Source organism: Ranitomeya imitator, chromosome 1, assembly GCF_032444005.1.
Source record: "Ranitomeya imitator isolate aRanImi1 chromosome 1, aRanImi1.pri, whole genome shotgun sequence".
Lineage (NCBI taxonomy): Eukaryota > Metazoa > Chordata > Amphibia > Anura > Dendrobatidae > Ranitomeya > Ranitomeya imitator.
The window spans coordinates 340385927-340408363 of NC_091282.1; the positions used below are offsets into that span (position 1 = coordinate 340385927).

The following is a 22437-nucleotide window of genomic DNA, read 5'->3' on the forward strand; positions in this document are numbered from 1 at the left end:
AGACACAACGGTTGGATGAGATGCGCTCCAAATTCTTAGAGAGAGGCTATCCGCCCCAAACTCTAAATACATCAGAAACTATCTCCACCACCAGAACCAGCTCTAAAGATCGCATTCCTTTTGTCCATGACTACCATCCCCTGTCGTACATCCTTCATAGGTCCATAAGACGCTATTGGCATATCCTGGGCACAGCTCACCCTAGGATCAAAGAATTTAAGGAACCATTCCTTCCTTGCTTCAGGAGACCACGTAACATCCGTGACAAGCTAGTAAGGGCTGACATAGGCACAACACAACAGATGTCAACGCAACGGTTTCTTACTAACCCAAAATATGGGACATTCCCTTGTCTACAATGCACGCAGTGCAACAACGTCACGAGAGGCTCCACGTTCTACCATCCCCACAATGGGAAACAATATAACATTAAAGGATACTTTACTTGTGACACATCGTTTGTGGTCTATCTGATAAAATGTCCATGTGGATTATGCTATATTGGTGAAACAACACAACCTATAAAAGATCGAATCTCCAAGCATAAATCCACTATTAGATGCAAAAATACATTGTTGCCCATCCCACATCATTTCGCAGCACAAGGACATACAGTCGCACAGCTCAAGTTCCAAGTATTAGAGCAGGTTACACCGCTACGCAGAGGGGGCGATAGGGTGAACCTACTTAAAAAGAGAGAAGCCTATTGGATACATGAGTTACAGACTTTAACCCCCATGGGTTTGAATAGGGAGTATGATATCGTATCCTTTATGTCTTGATCTAATATGACCACTGTTTCTCCAGTTTCTCTGATATATTGTTATCAATGTGGAACTCACTCCTCCATTCATTGTACTAACTGCGTATTTCTTTTACAGAATCGTCTATATTAATGTCTTTTGGCCAGGATCAGCACCCCCACTCTCACTCTTCCACCTGTCACATGAACTATAATCAGCGGAACACCATCACACCTGCATAATGTGGCATGTTCACTTGTACCCTGTGGCTAAGGTCAGCGTATAGACTCACTATCCGAGGAGTTAGGTATTATCTCTGCGCATGCCCGGGTATGGAACGCACATCTCCGCCCACTTTTCTTCAGGTGGAACGCACAATGTTACCCCCTGCGTCACTTCCGGTTAGACGCTTCCTGTCGAGCGCGTCTGTCGTTAGCGCGCCTTCCTTTTTAAGGCCGCTCCTTAGCGCTCTCCTCACTTCCTGGACAAGCGGTGGACACCGCGTCCTATACAGTTCGTCACCGGGTAAGGTATCTGTTCGCACAGCGGTACCACCGCGTACATACACTTTGCCTTCTTACGTACCATGGCTATTGTTTTACCCCATAGTGCCGTCTTCAGGCCTCATTCGCTATCCTCTTCAGCAAGTTTGGTATGTTACGCTTATTTCTCACTACTCACTCGGAGGTTCCATATTGGCCAGTATTATATAGGGGTTGCTGCATTATTCCTTCTTTATGCCACTATAGGTTTCCGCTTGCTTACCACCATTATTATAGTGACCCCACACGATGTATGATTTGTGAGAGGGTAGGTATCTGTCCATTTACTTGCATTGTGGCACGTCGGTCTCACTAATAGTACTAATACGTCCAGTGACTTCACTCGGTTAAGAGCACACTCCTTACCTTCATGCTAGGACTGACTATGATGCTTGGACCAATTTTGGTTATCTTTCATATGAATATTATGCTCATGTTTATAACCATATACTGCTATTTACATGCCTTTAACCCGCCTACTTTTGACCCACTTATGGGTTCATATTGTAAATACTTTATTTTGATTTTGTTATACATATTATTTTGTTGTTTTAGTACATTGATGAAGGTCTATGTTTGACCGAAACGTCTGCTGTATGTACTCTCTTTATTAAATTTTCACCGCATCCCACCAAGTGTGTGCCAAGTTTATCTTCTACACTATATGGTTTGGGCACCTACTTGAGCACCACTGACATAAGCTGTGCCTACGGCTATCAATCTACACTGTTACTACCCTTACGTAGAGCACGCTTCCCTGGGTCATGACATCACTCACCTTCTCATACAATGCAGAAGAGACGTCCAGCATCATAGCACAGTCCACGGCATCCACTGATTTCCTTAGAGTTCCCCCTAGAGAGACAAGGGGACGTGACCTGGAAAGGGAATTAAGGCGCTGCACGAACCTTGAACTCCACTGCACTACCCTGACCGAATACCTTAAGGTTCAGAGAATACCTAGGGGTTTGAGGGTCCCCTTACGCCCAACCCTTTTCAGTGACTCACCTGATTTTTGTTCTCGTTTCGAAAAAATATTAAACAAATGTTCTTTCGATCTTATGACTCTCACGCTAGAGCACCTGCATCTGGGGATCACCCGGAGTAAGGAACAGATTGCTAATATTGAAAATCAACTGACTGCATCCTCCACGACTGAAGAACTCGCGGAACTCAAAGGTAAAATCAACACAGTCATTGATCAACACCGACGCGATACTGAAGCACGGAAGAGGTCTAAATTCATAAGGGACGCAGAGGATTACGAAAACAAAAGGGTCTATAAATGGCGAGACAGCTTCAACTCGGGAACCTTCTCTTCACGCTCCAACTACAGATCGACTACGGACGTCTCGACTTCAGGATCAGACCAAGAGCGACACGACAGACCACCTCCCACGGGTCGTTTTTTAGGACAAGGGAGGAGCCAAAGAAGAAGAAGACCCGCCGGGGAAAGAGACATTCAGAGAAATACGGACTTCATGCGGATAACCCGGTCCCAGGTACCAATCCCCTTGTAATTAATATATCTTCAAAATCCTTGAGTGTAGCAGAGCATCAGGTATTGCAAAAGGGTCTGTCCTTTTGCCCTAGCTATAGATTTAGTACATTTAACCTGGAGATGGACCTACAGAGGTTTTACCGCCTACTCAGATTAAAAGTACATTTTTCTGAGTCTGATATCATACCCCGACCTTCCGTGATCCCCACGGGTATACTTTTGACATCCAACAGTCTCGGACTCAGAAACAAGAGCCACTATAGACCCCCACTAGGATCGAATGCACTAGAAACATTTATTTCTTTTGTGAACAATTCATTTTATAGACTAAGACAGGATTTTGATAGAGGAAAGTTAAAAATTCAGCCGAATCTCACTCCCCTGGATCAGCAAGCCCTTAATTCCCTGCAGAGTGATAAGGGTATAATTATTAAACCAGCGGACAAAGGGGGTGGGATAGTTGTTATGGATAAGATAAAATACACCCAAGAGGCATACCGCCAATTACATGACACATCCATTTATACCCCCCTGGATAGGGATCCTACGAACACAATCAAAAATTTGATCAAAGACACCCTCATGAAGTACTGTGAAGAGGGTGTTTTGGATCAAAAGACATGTGAATACCTTATCAAACAAAATCCTATCACTCCGGTTTTTTACATCTTACCAAAGATCCATAAAAACTTAAACAATCCACCAGGCAGACCTATTGTCGCCTCGACTGAATCCATTCTATCACCTATCTCTAAATTCTTAGAAAAGATCCTTACACCTCTGATCCAACAGACCCCTTCTTTCCTACTGGATACGGGAAAATTCCTAGAACTCATCCATAACCTCACCATTATTCCAAAAGAAGCTTTTTTGGTGACATTCGATGTCAAGGACCTATATACATCGATACCGCATATTGAGGGAATTAAATCGGTCAGGACACTACTCACATCCTCCAAAATGGACCCAGTACAAATTAATCTTTGCTGTGATCTACTTTCTATCATTCTGACTAAGAATTTCTTTCTTTTTGAGGATCAATTCTTTTTACAAACGCGTGGGACCGCCATGGGCAGTAATGCAGCACCTCCATATGCTAACTGCTACATGGCGGAGTATGAGGAGAGTGCCATCTATACCAATTGCTTATTTAAGACACATGCTGTAATGTGGAAAAGATATATCGACGATATATTCTGTATTTGGGATGGCCCAGAAGAAACACTGAAAACCTTTTTTCTCTTTCTAAAAACATCATGGCCTGGTCTTGACTTCACAATAACATATAATCAGAAAGAGGTCAATTTTTTAGATACATTAGTCTGCAAGAATGACCAGGGAGAACTCTCCACAGATCTCTTCACAAAACCCACAGATCGCAACAGTCTCCTTCATTACCATAGCTTCCATCCTACCAGAATGAAAAATGCCATTCCTAAATCGCAGTTTAAAAGGGTCCACAGGATAGTCTCTGATAAAACTAGACAGACACAACGGTTGGATGAGATGCGCTCCAAATTCTTAGAGAGAGGCTATCCGCCCCAAACTCTAAATACATCAGAAACTATCTCCACCACCAGAACCAGCTCTAAAGATCGCATTCCTTTTGTCCATGACTACCATCCCCTGTCGTACATCCTTCATAGGTCCATAAGACGCTATTGGCATATCCTGGGCACAGCTCACCCTAGGATCAAAGAATTTAAGGAACCATTCCTTCCTTGCTTCAGGAGACCACGTAACATCCGTGACAAGCTAGTAAGGGCTGACATAGGCACAACACAACAGATGTCAACGCAACGGTTTCTTACTAACCCAAAATATGGGACATTCCCTTGTCTACAATGCACGCAGTGCAACAACGTCACGAGAGGCTCCACGTTCTACCATCCCCACAATGGGAAACAATATAACATTAAAGGATACTTTACTTGTGACACATCGTTTGTGGTCTATCTGATAAAATGTCCATGTGGATTATGCTATATTGGTGAAACAACACAACCTATAAAAGATCGAATCTCCAAGCATAAATCCACTATTAGATGCAAAAATACATTGTTGCCCATCCCACATCATTTCGCAGCACAAGGACATACAGTCGCACAGCTCAAGTTCCAAGTATTAGAGCAGGTTACACCGCTACGCAGAGGGGGCGATAGGGTGAACCTACTTAAAAAGAGAGAAGCCTATTGGATACATGAGTTACAGACTTTAACCCCCATGGGTTTGAATAGGGAGTATGATATCGTATCCTTTATGTCTTGATCTAATATGACCACTGTTTCTCCAGTTTCTCTGATATATTGTTATCAATGTGGAACTCACTCCTCCATTCATTGTACTAACTGCGTATTTCTTTTACAGAATCGTCTATATTAATGTCTTTTGGCCAGGATCAGCACCCCCACTCTCACTCTTCCACCTGTCACATGAACTATAATCAGCGGAACACCATCACACCTGCATAATGTGGCATGTTCACTTGTACCCTGTGGCTAAGGTCAGCGTATAGACTCACTATCCGAGGAGTTAGGTATTATCTCTGCGCATGCCCGGGTATGGAACGCACATCTCCGCCCACTTTTCTTCAGGTGGAACGCACAATGTTACCCCCTGCGTCACTTCCGGTTAGACGCTTCCTGTCGAGCGCGTCTGTCGTTAGCGCGCCTTCCTTTTTAAGGCCGCTCCTTAGCGCTCTCCTCACTTCCTGGACAAGCGGTGGACACCGCGTCCTATACAGTTCGTCACCGGGTAAGGTATCTGTTCGCACAGCGGTACCACCGCGTACATACACTTTGCCTTCTTACGTACCATGGCTATTGTTTTACCCCATAGTGCCGTCTTCAGGCCTCATTCGCTATCCTCTTCAGCAAGTTTGGTATGTTACGCTTATTTCTCACTACTCACTCGGAGGTTCCATATTGGCCAGTATTATATAGGGGTTGCTGCATTATTCCTTCTTTATGCCACTATAGGTTTCCGCTTGCTTACCACCATTATTATAGTGACCCCACACGATGTATGATTTGTGAGAGGGTAGGTATCTGTCCATTTACTTGCATTGTGGCACGTCGGTCTCACTAATAGTACTAATACGTCCAGTGACTTCACTCGGTTAAGAGCACACTCCTTACCTTCATGCTAGGACTGACTATGATGCTTGGACCAATTTTGGTTATCTTTCATATGAATATTATGCTCATGTTTATAACCATATACTGCTATTTACATGCCTTTAACCCGCCTACTTTTGACCCACTTATGGGTTCATATTGTAAATACTTTATTTTGATTTTGTTATACATATTATTTTGTTGTTTTAGTACATTGATGAAGGTCTATGTTTGACCGAAACGTCTGCTGTATGTACTCTCTTTATTAAATTTTCACCGCATCCCACCAAGTGTGTGCCAAGTTTATCTTCTACACTATATGGTTTGGGCACCTACTTGAGCACCACTGACATAAGCTGTGCCTACGGCTATCAATCTACAGATTTAAGTGCTTGGGCAGGAAATAAGAAGATGTGTCAAGGGCTGATCGGGAGATAGTGAAGCAGAGAAGGGCAGGAGAGCTGAGCGGTAAGGTGAGGATACGTTTTTTTTTTTTTTACTTTTCCGGCCCCTTTACAGTTAATAAAATGCCAGCCAGCAGTCGCCTTTTTGCTGAATCCACGTGGAAGAAAATTACCAAAAAAAATACGCATTTTGGCAAATGCGGTATTTTGTAATATGAGTAGAATTCAATTTCATCCGAATATATTCACTCATCTCTAGTTATAACCCTTTAAAATATATCAATATGTCACCAAGTTTTTGCTACCCTATCTGAAAACAGCATACTATAGAGACAGAGACCATGATTCCAGTGATTTGTCAATTACCGGGCTGATAGGTACAGTTTTTTATAAAATCACAGTTTTTTTTTTTTATTAGCAGGAGATTGTCATTAAAGGACTACTTGGTCTGCTGCCAGATAGTCCAAACATGCCCCCACAAATTATCAGCAGCTTTCTGCCTATGCAGTGTACACAAAAAGCTTCCAATCAGTGGTGTGGGCGGGGTTATACAGAGCTCAACATTAAGGGACCTGGTAGATCTGCGGCAGATAAAACAGTTTTAAAATAACATTGCAGCAACCGGTAAAGTGGCACATCACTGGAATCAGGGTATCTGACTCTACCTCATGCTCCTTTCAAATAGGGTAGCAAAAAGCTGGTGCCAGATTCTTTTTATGTTTGGAGAACACCTGGTTGAACCAGGAGTAGAGTTGATTACGTGCATAGAGCGTTTCAGAACGCTAAAGGGTTGGGTTTTGTGGCAGAAATAACAGGATTTTTGGTTGCTTACCGTAAAATCTGTTTCTCGGAGCCTTCATTGGGGGACACAGGAACCATGACCTTTAGGTTAGGGTTTCCCTTTAGTGAGGTGGGGGGCCTTTTCCTAGGGGAAATACCAGGGCTTTCAGCGAACGTCACGCCTGTGCCTCTAAAAAGGTAGCCCCTCAAGCGCCGGAGCCTGCGTCCAGACTGGGGGGCGGGGGGGAGGAGAGGGGGCCTGAGCAGGGCTAAAAGTCCTGCTGAAAGCCCTGGTATTTTCCCTAGGAAAAGGCCCCCCACCTCCCTAAAGGGAAACCCTAACCTAAAGGTCATGGTTCCCATGTCCCCCAATGAGGCGATAGAGAAAGATGTTATTTCAACATTTTTTCAATAAACAGACTACAAAACAAAAAAATTTCAAAAATAAACCTTGGCCTTTGTTCTGTACCATATCTGGTGGTACAACACTGACCTGTTTAAGATTTTCCTCATTAGTACTAAAGTTCAGGTTCTTAATAAACAATGTGCAGTCTGGAAGAGTCTCTTCTTCATCTTCTGACTCTTCTGTTTCACTTTTCTCCTTAGGTTTCTTTTCAGACTCCTCTTCAACACTCCCTACGTGAAAAATAAAAAAACATTTTTTTTTCTTTTGGGGGGGGGGTGTTAAAAAGTGAACCCCAAACAAGATCATCTGATGCCATGGATACATGTGAGATCATCACAATGTCCCGTCATTCTCTTACCCCTATCCCAGCCGCTACCTCATCTTGCAATCTACAGTAAAAATCACCTACCATTATCTTGCTCATCTACTTTGCCAACTGGCGCTGGTGCTGCTTTCTTCTCAGCAGACGGGTTGCTAAAAACATTCATAGGTGCCCACTCTAAATAAAGGGGGACATGCTGAAACTGAATGGGAGAAAGATCAATCTATTACATATGTAGCATTTTGTACAACAACAAAAATTAAATAAAACTCAACTAAAACACAAAAACATCAAATTAAATTCTTTCATGTCTCAAACCCTACTCCTAGCCAAAACTTTTTTCATTTTTCCGCCAATATAACCATATCAGGGCTTTTTTTTTTTTTTTTTTTTTTAACGGCCAAGTTGCAATCTTGGATAACACAATTAATTTTGCCACATAGTATACTAGAAAACGGGATAAAAAATTCAAAGTATGCTGAAATTGCAATATACCGTATATACTTCGAGTCATTGTCCCAGAAAGATGGCGGGGGAGGGGGAGCAGTGGGTCACAGAGGCAGGAGCCGGCAGCTGCAACTGTGCCCGCTGCAAAAGAGAAATGAATATTCACTGAATATTCATGTCTCTTATAGCGCGTATTTACAGCCGCCGGCTTCCAGCACAGCACATATCCTACATACCTTCCCTGCGCGCCCTCGCTGCATCTCATTCTAGCCGGCACCAGCAGCTCTTTCGGCCGTGCGATCACGTGTCCCCTGCTAATTAAGATATTGAATATTCACATCTCTCCACTCCCATAGGCATGGAGTGAATATTCATTACCTTAATGAGCGGTGACAAGTAATCGCTCAGCAGGAAGAGCTGCTGGCGCCGGAACGAGATGCATCGAGGGCACGCAGGGAAGGTAGGTAGGATGTGTTTTTTATTTTTATAGGAACCATGCATACAGGTATAGGGGATAAGGAGCCATGCATACAGGGATGGAAAGCCATGCATACAAGAACAGGGATGGGGAGCCAAGCATACAAGAATAGATGGTAAGGAGCCATGCATACAAGGACGGGGATAAGAAGCCATGCATACAAGGACGGGGATAAGAAGCCATGCATACAAGGACGGGGAGCCAGGCATACAAGGACAGGAATGGGAAGCCATGCATACCAGGACAGGGATGAGGAGATAATGCAAACGCGGTTTACATGTGAGAAAATAAGTTTTCTCAGTTTTTTGTGGCAAATTTAGGTGCCTCGGCTTACACTCGGGTTGGCTTATACTCTATGGTAAGTCCAATTTCACAATGTTTTTTATTTACCATGTTCAATATGTGGTAAAACAGACCTAGCAATATGATTCCCCAGGTCAGTACGAGTATGCAGATACCAAACATGTATAGTCTTTTTTTTTTTTTATTTAAGTGGGGGAAAACAGGGATTTTTGTGTAATCACTGTAAAATACTCACTCATTGTGGGATACAGGACCATGTGTGTTATGCTGCTGCCACTAGGAGGCTGACACTAAAACTCAAAAAGATTAGCTCCTCCTCTGCAGTATACACCCAGACACTGGCTCCAGCCGAACTAGTTCCGTGACAAAGCAGTAGGAAATCAAGAAACATTATATGAAAGTATTCAAATGTCAAACCAAAGAACATACTCAAGCTTTCAGGCAAACAGGGGGGGTGCGGTGTCCCCCAATGAGTGGCTTGGAGAAAAGTATTTTACGGTGAGTACACAAAAATCCCTGTTTCTCCTTCGCCTCATTGGGGGACACAGGACCATGGGACGTCCTAAAGCAGTCCCTAGGTGGGTAACTGACATAACAGATCAGACCCCAGGTACCAACTGTCTAGAGATGCGCTACCACCACCTGCAAGATCCGTCTGCCCAGGGCCGCATCTGCAGAAGCCCCAGTGTGAATGTTGTAGTGCTTCGAGAATGTATGCAGATTGGACAAAGTCACAGACTTACAAACCTGTTCCGCTGACGCCTGGTGCGGAATGTTTCAAGAGGCACCCACCGACCGAGTGGCGTGTGCCTTAATCCCCGCCGGGATAGGCTTGTCTCTGACATGGTAAGACTCCTGGATAGCCGAGCGTATCCACCTGGCTATTGTGGACTTTGAAGCGGCAAGTCCCTTCCTGTGGCCCTGATGGTGATGGCGTTTGATGCTGCCAGTGCAGAGCAATTAGCCGCATCCAGGGAAGTGTGCACGGAATAGTCCACAGCCACAGAGATCTGATTGGCCAGATCTGCTGCCTCCGGGGGAGGGTTACTGTCTTGAATGGTTTTGGACAGGGTATCCGCCCAGGAGACCATCGTTTTAGAAACCCATGCTGCAAAAGAGGGGGAGAGTGCAGAGCCTGAGGCTTCAAAAACTGATTCTCTATCTGATGGTCCGTGAGAATTTTAATCAGTATCCATCTGGTAAGGATAGGAGGGTTTTGGAGGCCAGGCGAGATATAGGTGGATCAACTGGAGGGGATTCAGCCAATTCCTTCCGCAGATCAGATGAAAAAGGGTATCTCGCCTCAAGAGGCGTCTGTCCTGTGAAGCATTTGTCTGGCCGCTCCCTTTGTCGCTGAACTATGTGCTGAAACTCTGGATGGTTGTCAAACACCCTGTGAGGACGTTTGGTCCTCTTGAAGGACACCGCGTGGTCCGGGAAAGAGGTCACGTCCTTGTCAACCTTTAAAGTCTGGTTGACAGCCTCAATGCGAGTATCTACCGTCATCTGATACTTCCAGGTCGAGAGACCCATCAGACTCTTACTCAGTGGTCTGGGCGCTGCGAACCCCTGGTGAGGGGGAGCGAGAAAAGGAGCTCATGGATGCTGAGGCATGAGAGGGCCCAGGAGATGTGCAATGGGTTCGTTTTCTAGATGTCTGTGTATTTTCCCGTGTAGTAGGGGAACCTTCTAAGACAGGCAGACGAATGCCCCGACCCGTGGAGGGACTCAATCGCTTTAGCCGATGAGGCCATGGACTGCGACAGTGACGAAGCCCACTCAGGGGGACTAGGTACACTGGGTTCGGTAGCGGCGGAGTGCTCCTGAGCACATTCAGGAGCACAGGCCTTGCAGAGTGGCATACTCTGTCCCTGTGGCAACGAAACAAAGCAAACATGACCAAGACCCATGATCCTAATAAACTGCAACATATTAACCCCGATCATGTGTCTATTAGGACTGATAGATCCATCATCATATATCATATATGAAAACCATCAGGAAAAAATGATGCAACTGGTCAATATGTATAGGAAAAACTCAATATAAACTTTATTAATAACAATTAAAAACACACAACATCAGACCAAATTGGGACAAAGGGTGAAACTGGAATACCTTATACACTCTGTGTGATACATAGGTGACTGACACCATCACCCGGCACCCAAGCCAAACACCAGGTATCCATATACATATAGATGTGTGTATAGTCCAGAAATATGGACTCATACCAGCTGCTGCTGCTATGATAATAATGGCATTAGTACAATCTCCTAATAACCTAGCACTATCTGCTGTATGTAACACACCCCCCCACATAACATTAATAGCAGAGGTCCCAGTAAACGCCGTATAATCGGCAACAGATATTACCTCTAGAGTGGGGGTACCAGGGTGAGGCGGGAGTCCAGGCGTTAGCGTCTGCCCCGACGCGCGTTTCAGACCTAATCCTTTTTCAAGGCGTTTACTGGGACCTCTGCTATTAATGTTATGTGGTGGTGTGTGTTACAGCTACACCGGCAGATAGTGCTAGGTTATTAGGAGATTGTACTAATGCCATTATTATCATAGCAGCAGCAACTGGTATGAGTCCATATTTCTGGACTATACACACATCTATATGTATATGGATACCTGGTGTTTGGCTTGGGTGCCGGGTGATGGTGTCAGTCACCTATGTATCACACAGAGTGTATAAGGTATTCCAGTTTCACCCTTTGTCCCAATTTGGTCTGATGTTGTGTGTTTTTAATTGTTATTAATAAAGTTTATATTGAGTTTTTCCTATACATATTGACCAGTTGCATCATTTTTTCCTGATGGTTTTCACCCGTGGCAACGAAGTCTGGCAGGTGGTACATGAGGTGAGAAACACTGTGCTTTGTTAGCCTTCATGGATGTCTTAGGCTGGTTTCACATTGGCGTTTTTTGGGGTGCGTTTTTGCGGTAAAAAACACAAAAAAAAACGCATGGTGAAAAAACGCATGTAAACGCTGCGTTTTTTTGACGCATGCGTTTTTGCATGTGGTGAAAAAAATGCGGCGTTTTGACGCGTTTACATGCGTTTTTACATGCATTTGCGTTTTTTAAATGCATGCTGAGAAATGTGTGACAGCTGCCAATCATCAAAAAAAAGTAAAAAACCCACTATAAACAGAAACAGTTAGGGTTAGGGGTAGGGATTATAGCCCTAACCCTAAAGGGATCCTACCCCTAACCCTACCCCTAACCCTAAGGGATCCTAACCCTAACCCTAACCCTAAGGGATCCTAACCCTAACCCTAACCCTAAGGGATCCTAACCCTAACCCTACCCCTAACCCTACCCCTAACCATAAAGGGATTAGGGTTAGGATCCCTTAGGGTTAGGGGTAGGGTTAGGATCCCTTAGGGTTAGGGTTAGGATCCCTTAGGGTTAGGGGTAGGGTTAGGGGTAGGGTTAGGTTCCCTTTATCACCTTTATGTTGGGGGGTGGCATATCAGTGTGTTTTCTGTTTTTTTAATAAAAAAACGCATGCGTTTTTTACAGCAAAAAACGCATGCACCAAAAAACGCATGCGTCCCCATTGACTCCAATGTATTTTTTGACCCCAAAAAACCGCATGAAAACGCATGCGGTTTTTTTTGGTCCAAAAAACGCTTCTAAAAATACTACAAGTAGCATTTCAGAAAATGAACGCATGCAGTAAAAAAACGCATGCGTCAACAAACGCGACCAAACGCGTACACAAAAAAACGCATGCGTTTTCAATGTTAAAGATAGGAAAAAAAAACGCATGCGTTTTTTTGAAAAAAAACGCTGCAGACAAAAACGCAAGTGTGAAACCACCCTTAGGGAGTGACATGGTGTACCTCAGTATGTCTCCCTGCAAATATGTCCCAATAGAATAGGGAGGATCATGGCTAATAACCCAGGGAATTACTGCAGAGAAGGGCCAATAGGAGTATTGCAGCTGAAATTTTACCCAGGTCCTGTGGCCCTTTGAGGATAGTCTCCTGGTGCCCTGCGCTCCTGAACAGTCCACTCAAGTAAAAAAGTCGGCTGGAAGATAAAGATGTCCGCCGAGGGTGGGAGAAAGCTCCACGAGCAATCACGTCCCGAGTCCCCCACATGTGTAGGAGAGGTGGCCGGTACGAAAACTGGCCCCCGATAATACCAGAGGGCGGTCTCGCCCTGAATGAGAAGCGCCAAGTGCGTGGGCGGAGCCGCCGGCGTGATGCAAGCAGGTGGGCGGGGTTTCTGGGTTGCGGCCTAGCATGGCCTGAAGCCGGAGGCTAAATTTTCGGCGTCAGCAGGAATGCACCTGGAGGAGAGGAAAAGGCAATGAAGGGAGAGCAGGGCACCATAGGAAGGTTATCGACAGGCGAGGACCGCTTACCACGTGTAACAGGAACCCTCCTGCCGAACCGGACTCAGACACTTACCCACAGTAAAGCGCTGAGTTCAGACTGCTCTGCCTGCAGGTCAGTTGCTGCAACATGGACAGTGCAGGGAGCTCTTCATCCACCATCCCGTTGTCCACGAGGTGGAGAGGGACCGTCCACCTCCTTTCATCACCGCTGTTTGTTAGTGGTGATGCAGTGGGGGCCGCACTGACGCCATAAATGCCTCTGGACATCCTAGGGGTTAACTCTCCTAGGATGGGGCAGGGCTGTTGGTCCGGCTGTAATCAAGCCTGGCTGCAGAAGGGGGTACATGGAGGCGACACTCCATGTTCCTGTCTGTTGTTGGTGTGGGGAGATCAGTGCCCTGAAGGGACCCGTTGCCCCTAAAGAGAGCTAAGGCATACTTTTCAATGGTGCAGGAGGGGGTACGTAGAGGCGACATTCCACGTTCACGCCTGTTGTTGGTTTGGGGAGATCGGAACCCTGAAGGGATCCATCGCCCCCTGTAAACCATTAAAAGGACTAGGAATAAAAAAAATAAAAAGTAACAATAATAATAAAAAAAAAAAAATTGTGCATCCTACAGACAGTAAGCATGAACTGGTTCTGCTGGAGCCAGCATGTTGGTGTACACTGCAGAGGAGGAGCTAATTTTTTTATATTTACTTAGTGTCAACAGCATATACCTATGGAGCAGCGCCGGAACGAAGTCAGGTGAATATTGAAAGTGCCGGGGGCCTGAGCGACGGAGAGGTGAGTATGTGATTTTTTTTTTTTTTTATCGCAGCAACAGCAAATGGGGCAAGTGTCTGTATGGAGCATCTTATGGGGCCATAATCAAGGTTTGTGCAGCACTATATGGGGCAAATATCTTCGCAAGTGCCTTGCGAAAGTATTCGACTCCCTGGAACTTTTCAACCTTTTCCCACATATCATGCTTCAAACAAAGATACCAAATGTAAATTTTGGGTGAAGAATCAACAAGTGGAACACCATTGTGAGGTTGAATGAAATGTATTGATTATTTTACATTTTTGTGGAAATTCAAAAACTGAAAAGTGGGGCGTGCAATATTATTCGTCCCCTTTACTTTCAGTGCAGCAAACTCACTCCAGGAGTTCATTGTGGATCTCTGAATGATCCAATGTTGTTCTAAATGCCTAATGATGATAAATATAATCCACCTGTGTGTAATTAAGTCTCCGTATAAATGCACCGGCTCTGTGATAGTCTCAGGGTTCTGTTTGAAGCACAGAGAGCATCATGAAGACCAAGGAACACAACAGGCAGGTCCGTGATACTGTTGTGGAAAAGTTTAACCCCTTAATGACAGCCAATACGCCTTTTGACTGACCTGACATATAAGAGAATAGCCTCCCCATACAGGTGACAATCCAGCATCTGTCGGTTGTGCACTATAGCTGACAACTTTCTGCATCAGCCACGATCAGAGTTTGCACTGTCCAAATCTATTTAACCCCTTAGATGCCACTGTAAATAGTGACTACATCATTATATATGGTTAACAGAGTGTGGGGGCTTCCTCTTTATCCCAATTGGTGCCCTCAGATCATGATTGTGTGGTCCTAATATTTGCCATGGCAATTCATGACCAAATAGCGGCTGTAGAGTCTGACGGCTGTAGTAATCTGTTCAGAAGTTAGAGGCATTTAGGTGGTAAAAATACACATTTTCATTTCTGTCATACCACTTTGCATTAATTCCTGTAAAGCACCTGAAGGGTTAATAAACTACCTGACAACAGTTTTCGATATGACAGGGGGTGCTGTTTTTAAAATGGTATCACGTTTGGGGGTTTCCCAATACATGAGACCCCTAAAGTCACTTCAAACATGGATAAGTCCCTAAAAAAATAAATATAGTAAATTTCCTTGAAAAAATGAAAAATTGCTGCTAAATTTTTAAATCTCCTAAAATGCTAAAAAAATAATAACATTTTACAAATGTTGCTGATGTAAAGCCGACATGTGGGAAATGTTATTTATTAATGGTTTGCTGTGGTATGACTATCTGGATTAAAGGATAATCATTCAAAATTTGAAAATTGCTAATTTTGTAACATTTTTCTCAAATTTTTGATATTTTTTATAAATAAATACAAAACATATTGACCTAAATTTACCATTATCATAAAGTATAATGTGTCACGAAAAAACAGTCTCAAAATCACTGGGATTTGTTGAAGTGTTGCAGAGTTGTTACCACATAAAGTGACACTGGTCAGATTTCAAAAATTTGGCTCCGTCACTAAGAGGTTAAAGCCGAATTTGGATACAAAATTTCCTAAACTTTAAACATCCCAAGGAGCACTGTGCAAGCGATCATATTGAAATGGAAGCAGTATCATTCCACTGCAAATCTACAAAGACCCAGCCGTCCCTCTAAACTTTCATCTCAAACAAGAAGAAGACTGATCAGAGATGCAGCCAAGAGGCCCATGATCACTCTGGATGAACTGCAGAGATCTACAGCTGAGGTGGGACAGTCTGTCCATAGGACAACAATCAGTCGTACACTGCACAAATCTGGCCTTTATGGAAGAGTGGCAAGAAGAAAGCCATTTCTCAAAGATATCCATAAAAAGTGTTGTTTAAAGTTTGCAACAAGCCACCTGGGAGACACACCAAACATGTTTAAGAAGGTGCTCTGGTCAGATGAAACCAAAATCAAACTTTTTGGCACCAATGCCAAACGATATGTTTGGCATAAAGGCAACACAGCTCATCACCCTGAACACACCATCCCCACTGTCAAACATGGTGGTTTGAGCCTGCTTTTCTTGAATAGGGACAGGGAAGATGGTTAAAATTGATGGGAAGATGGATGGAGCCAAACACAGGACCATTCTTAAAGAAAACCTGTTGGAGTCTGCAAAAGACCTGAGACTGGGACAGAGATTTGTCTTTCAACAAGACAATGATCCCAAACATAAAGCAAAATCTACAATGGAATGGTTCACAAATAAACGTATCCAAGTGTTAGAATATCCAAGTCAAAGTCCAGACCTCAATCCAATCGAGAATCTGTGGAAAGAGCTGAAAACTGCTGTTCACAAACGATCTCCATCAAACCTCACTGAGCTCGAGCTGTTTGCCAAGGAAAAATGGGCAAGAATTTCAGTCTCTCTATGTACAAAACTGATACAGACATACCCCAAGGGACTTGCAGCTGTAATCGCAGCAAAAGGTGGCGCAACAAAGTATTAAGTTAGAGGGGCCGAATAATATTGCACGCCCTACTTTTCAGTTTTTGAATTTCCACAAAAATTTAAAACAACCAATAAATTTTGTTCAACTTCACAATTGTGTTCCACTTGTTGATTCTTCACCAAAAATTTACATTTGGTATCTTTCTGTTTGAAGCATGATATGTGGGAAAAGGTTGAAAAGTTCCAGGGAGCCAAATACTTTCGCAAGGCACTGTACAGTGAGGGCTTGTTTTGTATGGAACGAGATGTAGTTTTGAAGGACATTATTCACTTTACCTTATAATGTACTGAAAAATGGAAAACCAATTCCAAGTACAGTGAAATAGTATAAAAAAAAATACAATTCTGCCATTTTTTTGCGTTTTGCTTTTATGGCGTTCATTGAAAAGTATGAGCGACCTGGCAATACGATTCTACACATCAATATAATCACGCTGATTAAGCAAGGCACGAGAGCGCCGCTTCTCTTATTACTGGATCCAGGTGATCACCAATCAATCTGTCTACCAAACTCACTCATCTGCAATCCAGTATTTGCAGAGCCATTTACAAGAAACTCTCCTCATAACTCTACCTAAAAGAGACAACAGACTAGAGCGACTTAATGACTAAGACCCAGGATGGGTCGAAACATTTAATGTATTAGCCTGTCTCTGCTTTCAACCTATTTTTGCTCCCTCATCCTTTTGATTTTTGTATAACAGACTTGAATAAAACCCTTTTGCATGTTATACCTATGAGTGTGCGGTGAATTTTGATACTATATGGTCTGGGGCTTCTCAGCCTGTTCCACCAGCACCTCACCTCTTTGACAGTGTGCACACTAACCTTGATAAACCTGGGGTGTGTCGTATAGTAGGTGCGTCCTAAAGAACAAACAATATGGTTACACTGTGGCAGGTATGGGGGTCTTCAGGAGGCCCTCAACTGCCAAGGATAACCCATTGGCACTTGGAGATCAAATTGCAGGGGTAGAAATGGGGGAGGGTTGGGGTCGATGGTATCGCAGAACGACTTGCACCCAGACTGTGAATCATATGTCGCACGGTCAAAGACTGGCAGCAGCATTTAAAGAGTTTACAGAAGCAAGCAGACGTTATTTCCGCTCACTGCTGTCAGAGGCAGATGCTAATTATGTGCTACAGCCAGCAAGCACCGGCCAGCTGCTGAGAATCCATCACACACGGGAACCTGACATTGGGCGTACCAGTAAAACTGATGTTGGGAAGGGATTAAAAGTACTTGTCAATGTACGCTTCTCTGAAGTGTACTGAAATTAAGCCAAATATAATTTGTAAAATAACCATCATTAATTACAAAAATATCTATCCATCACACCAACCTTTGAGTATGCCAGTTTCCGGAAAGCTTGCTTAGCTTCAGTTGGTTCAAAAAATTCCACTATGGCCGATATTCCTCCTTCTGGTAGCAATACCCTTCCCAGATCTCCAAAAGGTGCAAACACCTCCTGCAGTTCTGCAACCTGAGTCCCAGCTGGAAGGTTCTTTACTAGAATCACTGTTTTGCTACGTGGTGAAGCAGCCTAATGTAGAGAAAACAGATAAGACAACCTCTTATAATTATTGGCGAAAAGGATATATTTGGGTTATGCCCCTAAACGTCACATAAAGGTGGTGCATTTCATTTTTACCATTAAGTGAGAAATATATACAACTGCTAAAATTTAAAGGTGATTGCTAGGACAAAAATATTGATGGCCTTTTTTTAGGATATTAATAAAGGTTTGATACTTGGGATATTCAATGATCAGCAGAAAGGAAAAGGTTAACACCCTTCGTTATTTAGCTGTGAATGGGTGCCAGTACCCCTTCATCCTCAAGATTAGTTTAGGTTAACCCCTTCATGACCCAGTCTATTTTGACCTTAATGACCTGGCCATTTTTTGCAATTCTGACCAGTGTCCCTTTATGAGGTAATAACTCAAGAATGCTTCAACGGATCCTAGCGATTCTGAGATTGTTTTTTGTGACATATTGAGCTTCATGTTCGTGGTAAATTTAGGTTGATAATTTTTGCGTTTATTTGTGAAAAAAACAGAAATTTGGCGAAAATGTAGCAATTTTCAAATTTAGAATTTTTATTCTGTTAAACCAGAGAGTTATGTGACGCAAAATAGATAATAAATAACATTTCCCTCATGTCTACTTTACATCAGCACAATTTTGGACACATTTTTTCTTTTTTTTGCTAGGAAGTTGTAAGGGTTAAAATTTGACCAGTGATTTCTCATTTTTGCAACAAAATTTACATAACCATTTTTTTTAGGGGCCACCTCACATTTGAAGTCACTTTGAGGAGTCTACATGGCTGAAAATACCCAAAAGTGACACCATTCTAAAAACTGCACCCCTCAAGGTGCTCAAAAACACATTCAAGAAGTTTATTAACCCTTCAGGTGCTTCACAGCAGCAGAAGCAACATGGAAGGAAAAAATGAACATTTTACTTATTAGTCACAAAAATGAACTTTTAGCAGCATGTTTTTAATTTTACCAAGGGTAAAAGGATAAACATGACCCCGAAAGTTGTTGTACAATTTGTCCGGAGTACGCCGATACCTCATATGTAGGGGGGAATCACTGTTTGTGCACATGGCAGGGCTCGGAAGGGAAGGAGCGCCATTTGACTTTTTGAATAAAAAATTGGCTCCAATCTTTAGCGGACACCATGTCGCGTTTGGAGAGCCCCTGTGTGCCTAAGGCTAAGTGCACACGTTGCAGAATTGCCGCGGAAATTTCCCCTGCCGCGAGTATATCGCATGCGGAATTGGCATGCATATTCCCACAGAAAACTGGCGTTTTACAAGCATAATTAGCTTGCAGAATGCTAGCATTTTCCAAGCGATCTGTAGCATCGCTTGGAAAACTGATTGACAGGTTGGTCACACTTGTCAAACATTGTGTTTGACAAGTGTGACCAACTTTTTACGATTGATGCAGCCTATGCCGCATCAATAGTAAAAGATAGAATGTTAAAAATAATTAAAAAAAAAATAAAAAATGGTTATACTCACCTACCGCAAACAGTCGATCTCTTCAGCGGCATCCGTTCCTATAGATGGTGTGTGTGTGCAGGACCTTCGATGTCATCACGGTCATGTGACCGCAACGTAATCGCAGGTCCTTCACACACCATCTACAGGAACGGAAGCGGCCGCGTGCAGCGCTGAGGGGCAGGAAGACTCCGGGGGCCATCGAAGGTGAGTATATCACGATTTTTTTATTTTAATTCTTTTTTAACAATTATATGGTGCCCAGTCCGTGGAGGAGAGTCTCCTCTCCTCCACCCTGGGTACCAACCACACATGATCTGCTTTCTTCCCGCATGGTGGGCGTAGCCCCATGCAGGAAGTAAGCAGATCAATGCATTCCTAGGTGTGCGGAATCCCTGCGATTCCGCAAATTTAATGAACATGCTGCGTTTTTATCTGGAATGCGAATCCGCTCAGGAACAAAATGCAGCATGTGCACAAAAAATGTGGATTGCATTCTATTAAATAGGATGCTTAATGTGAGCGTTTTTTCGCGGTTTTATAGCGTTTTTATAGCGAAAAAAACGTGAAAAATCTGCTACGTGTGCACACAGCCTAAAGATTGGAGCTCCCCCACAAGTGACCCCATTTTCGAAACTAGACCCCCCAAGGAACTTATCTAGATGCATAGTGAGCACTTTCAACCCCCAAGTGCTTCACAAATTGATCCGTAAAAATGAAAAAGTACTTTTTTTTTTCACAAAAAAATTATTTTAGCCTCAATTTGTTCATGTTCACATGGGTAACAAGATAAAATGGATCCTAAAATTTGTTGGCCAATTTCTCCTGAGTACACAGATACCTCACATGTGGGGGTAAACCACTGTTTGGGCACACGGCAAGGATCGGAAGGGAAGGCGCGCCATTTGACTTTTTGAATGAAAAATAGGGATTTTTGTGTGTACTGACCGTAAAATCCTTTTCTCCGAGCCACTCATTGGGGGACACAGGACCATGGGTGTTATGCTGCTGTCACTAGGAGGCTGACACTAAGCTGAGACAAAAAAAAGGTTAGCTCCTCCCCTGCAATATACACCCTCATGCTGGCTTCCAGAGACCCAGTTCAGTGCAAAAGCAGTAGGAGAATAATAACAAAATAGCAAGGAACATTAGAGTATAACATGTCCAAAAAACAGTCAAAAACTGAAAAAGGTAACAAGCCGAACAGCCTAACAGGGTGGGTGCGGTGTCCCCCAATGAGTGGCTCGGAGAAAAGGATTTTACGGTGAGTACACACAAAAATCCCTATTTCTCCTTCGCCACATTGGGGGACACAGGACCATGGGACGTCCCAAAGCAGTCCCTGGGAGGGAAACAATACAACCAAATAACTCCGTGTACCATCTGACTACAAATGCGCAACGGCCGCTTGCAGAACAAGTCTGCCAAGGGCCGCGTCCGCAGAAGAGTGAATGTGGACATTGTAGTGCTTTGTGAAAGTATGCAGGCTGGACCACGTTGCGGCCTTGCAAACCTGCTCCGCTGTTGCCTGGTGCTGGATGGCCCAGGAAGCACCCATCGACCGAGTGGAGTGTGCTCTAATCCTCGCCGGGATAGGTCTGCCCCTGACCCGGTAGGATTCCTGGATAGCAGATCGAATCCATCTGGCTATCGTGGCTTTAGACGCAGCCAAACCCTTTCTGTGACCCTCCGGGAGAACAAAGAGGGAATCCGATTTCCTGAAAGGAGCCGTTCTGGAAATGTACCTCCTAATGGCTCGTACCATGTCCAGGGAGTGAAGGGCTCTTTCGACCCTGTGTTTTGGCTGCGGGCAAAAAGAAGGGAGAATGATGTCCTCATTAAGGTGAAAAGTTGAGACCACCTTAGGAAGAAAGGCCGGAGATGGGCGAAGGACCACCTTGTCCTGGTGGAAGGCAAGAAAAGGAGCCCGGCAGGATAAAGCGGCCAATTCTGAAACCCGTCTGATGGACGTCACAGCTACAAGGAAGGCAACCTTCCAGGAGAGGACAGAAAGCGGAGCGTCCTGAAGAGGCTCAAACGGAGGTTCCTGAAGAACCCCCAGGACCAAGTTGAGATCCCAGGTCTCCAACGGCATTCTGTAGGGGGGTACCACATGGGAGACCCCCTGAATGAAAGTCTTGACTTGAAGGTTGGCAGCGATCCTACGTTGGAATAACACAGATAACGCTGAGATCTGACCTTTGAGGGAACTCCGCGCCAAACCGGAATCCAAACCGGACTGAAGGAAATCCAAAATGCAAGGGATAGAGAAAACGAGCGGAGGGCGACCTCGGAGTCTGCACCACGAGAAGAAGGTTTTCCAGGTGCGGTGGTAGATGGAAGCAGAAGACGCCTTGCGAGCCCTTATCATGGTGGGAATGACCTGCTGAGAGAAACCAGCTCGAGTTAGAATCCAGGTTTCAACAGCCACGCCGTTAAACGTAGGGCCCCTGAGCTCTGGTGGCAGATTGGCCCTTGGCGAAGTAGATCTGGGCGGTCTGGTAACCGCCAGGGAACGTCAGCCACGAGCTGAACGAGCTCCGCGTACCAAGCGCGACGAGGCCAATCCGGAGCGACCAGAATGACCGGAACCCCCTCCATCTTGATTTTTCGGATCACCTTCGGCAGTAAGGGAAGCGGCGGAAACACGTATGGGAGTTGGAACTGATGCCACGGGGATATCAGCGCGTCCACTCCGATAGCCTGGGGATCCCGAGAACGAGCAATGAAATCGTGAACCTTGGCGTTCAATCTGGACGCCATCAG

General features: G+C 44.3%; 1 protein-coding gene across 3 annotated transcripts in view; it reads right to left on the reverse strand.

Moving 5' to 3' along the window:
- Positions 1-22437, reverse strand: part of RBM19 (RNA binding motif protein 19) — a 126362-nt gene that overhangs the window by 59706 nt on the left and 44219 nt on the right. For all 3 annotated transcript variants that reach the window (XM_069759809.1, XM_069759808.1, XM_069759803.1), the window contains exons 15-17: positions 18002-18202; positions 7902-8016; positions 7580-7722 (exon numbers count right to left, since the gene is read on the reverse strand). In XM_069759809.1, coding sequence (XP_069615910.1) covers positions 7580-7722; positions 7902-8016; positions 18002-18202 — 459 coding nt within the window. The remainder of the gene's footprint in view (positions 1-7579; positions 7723-7901; positions 8017-18001; positions 18203-22437) is intronic.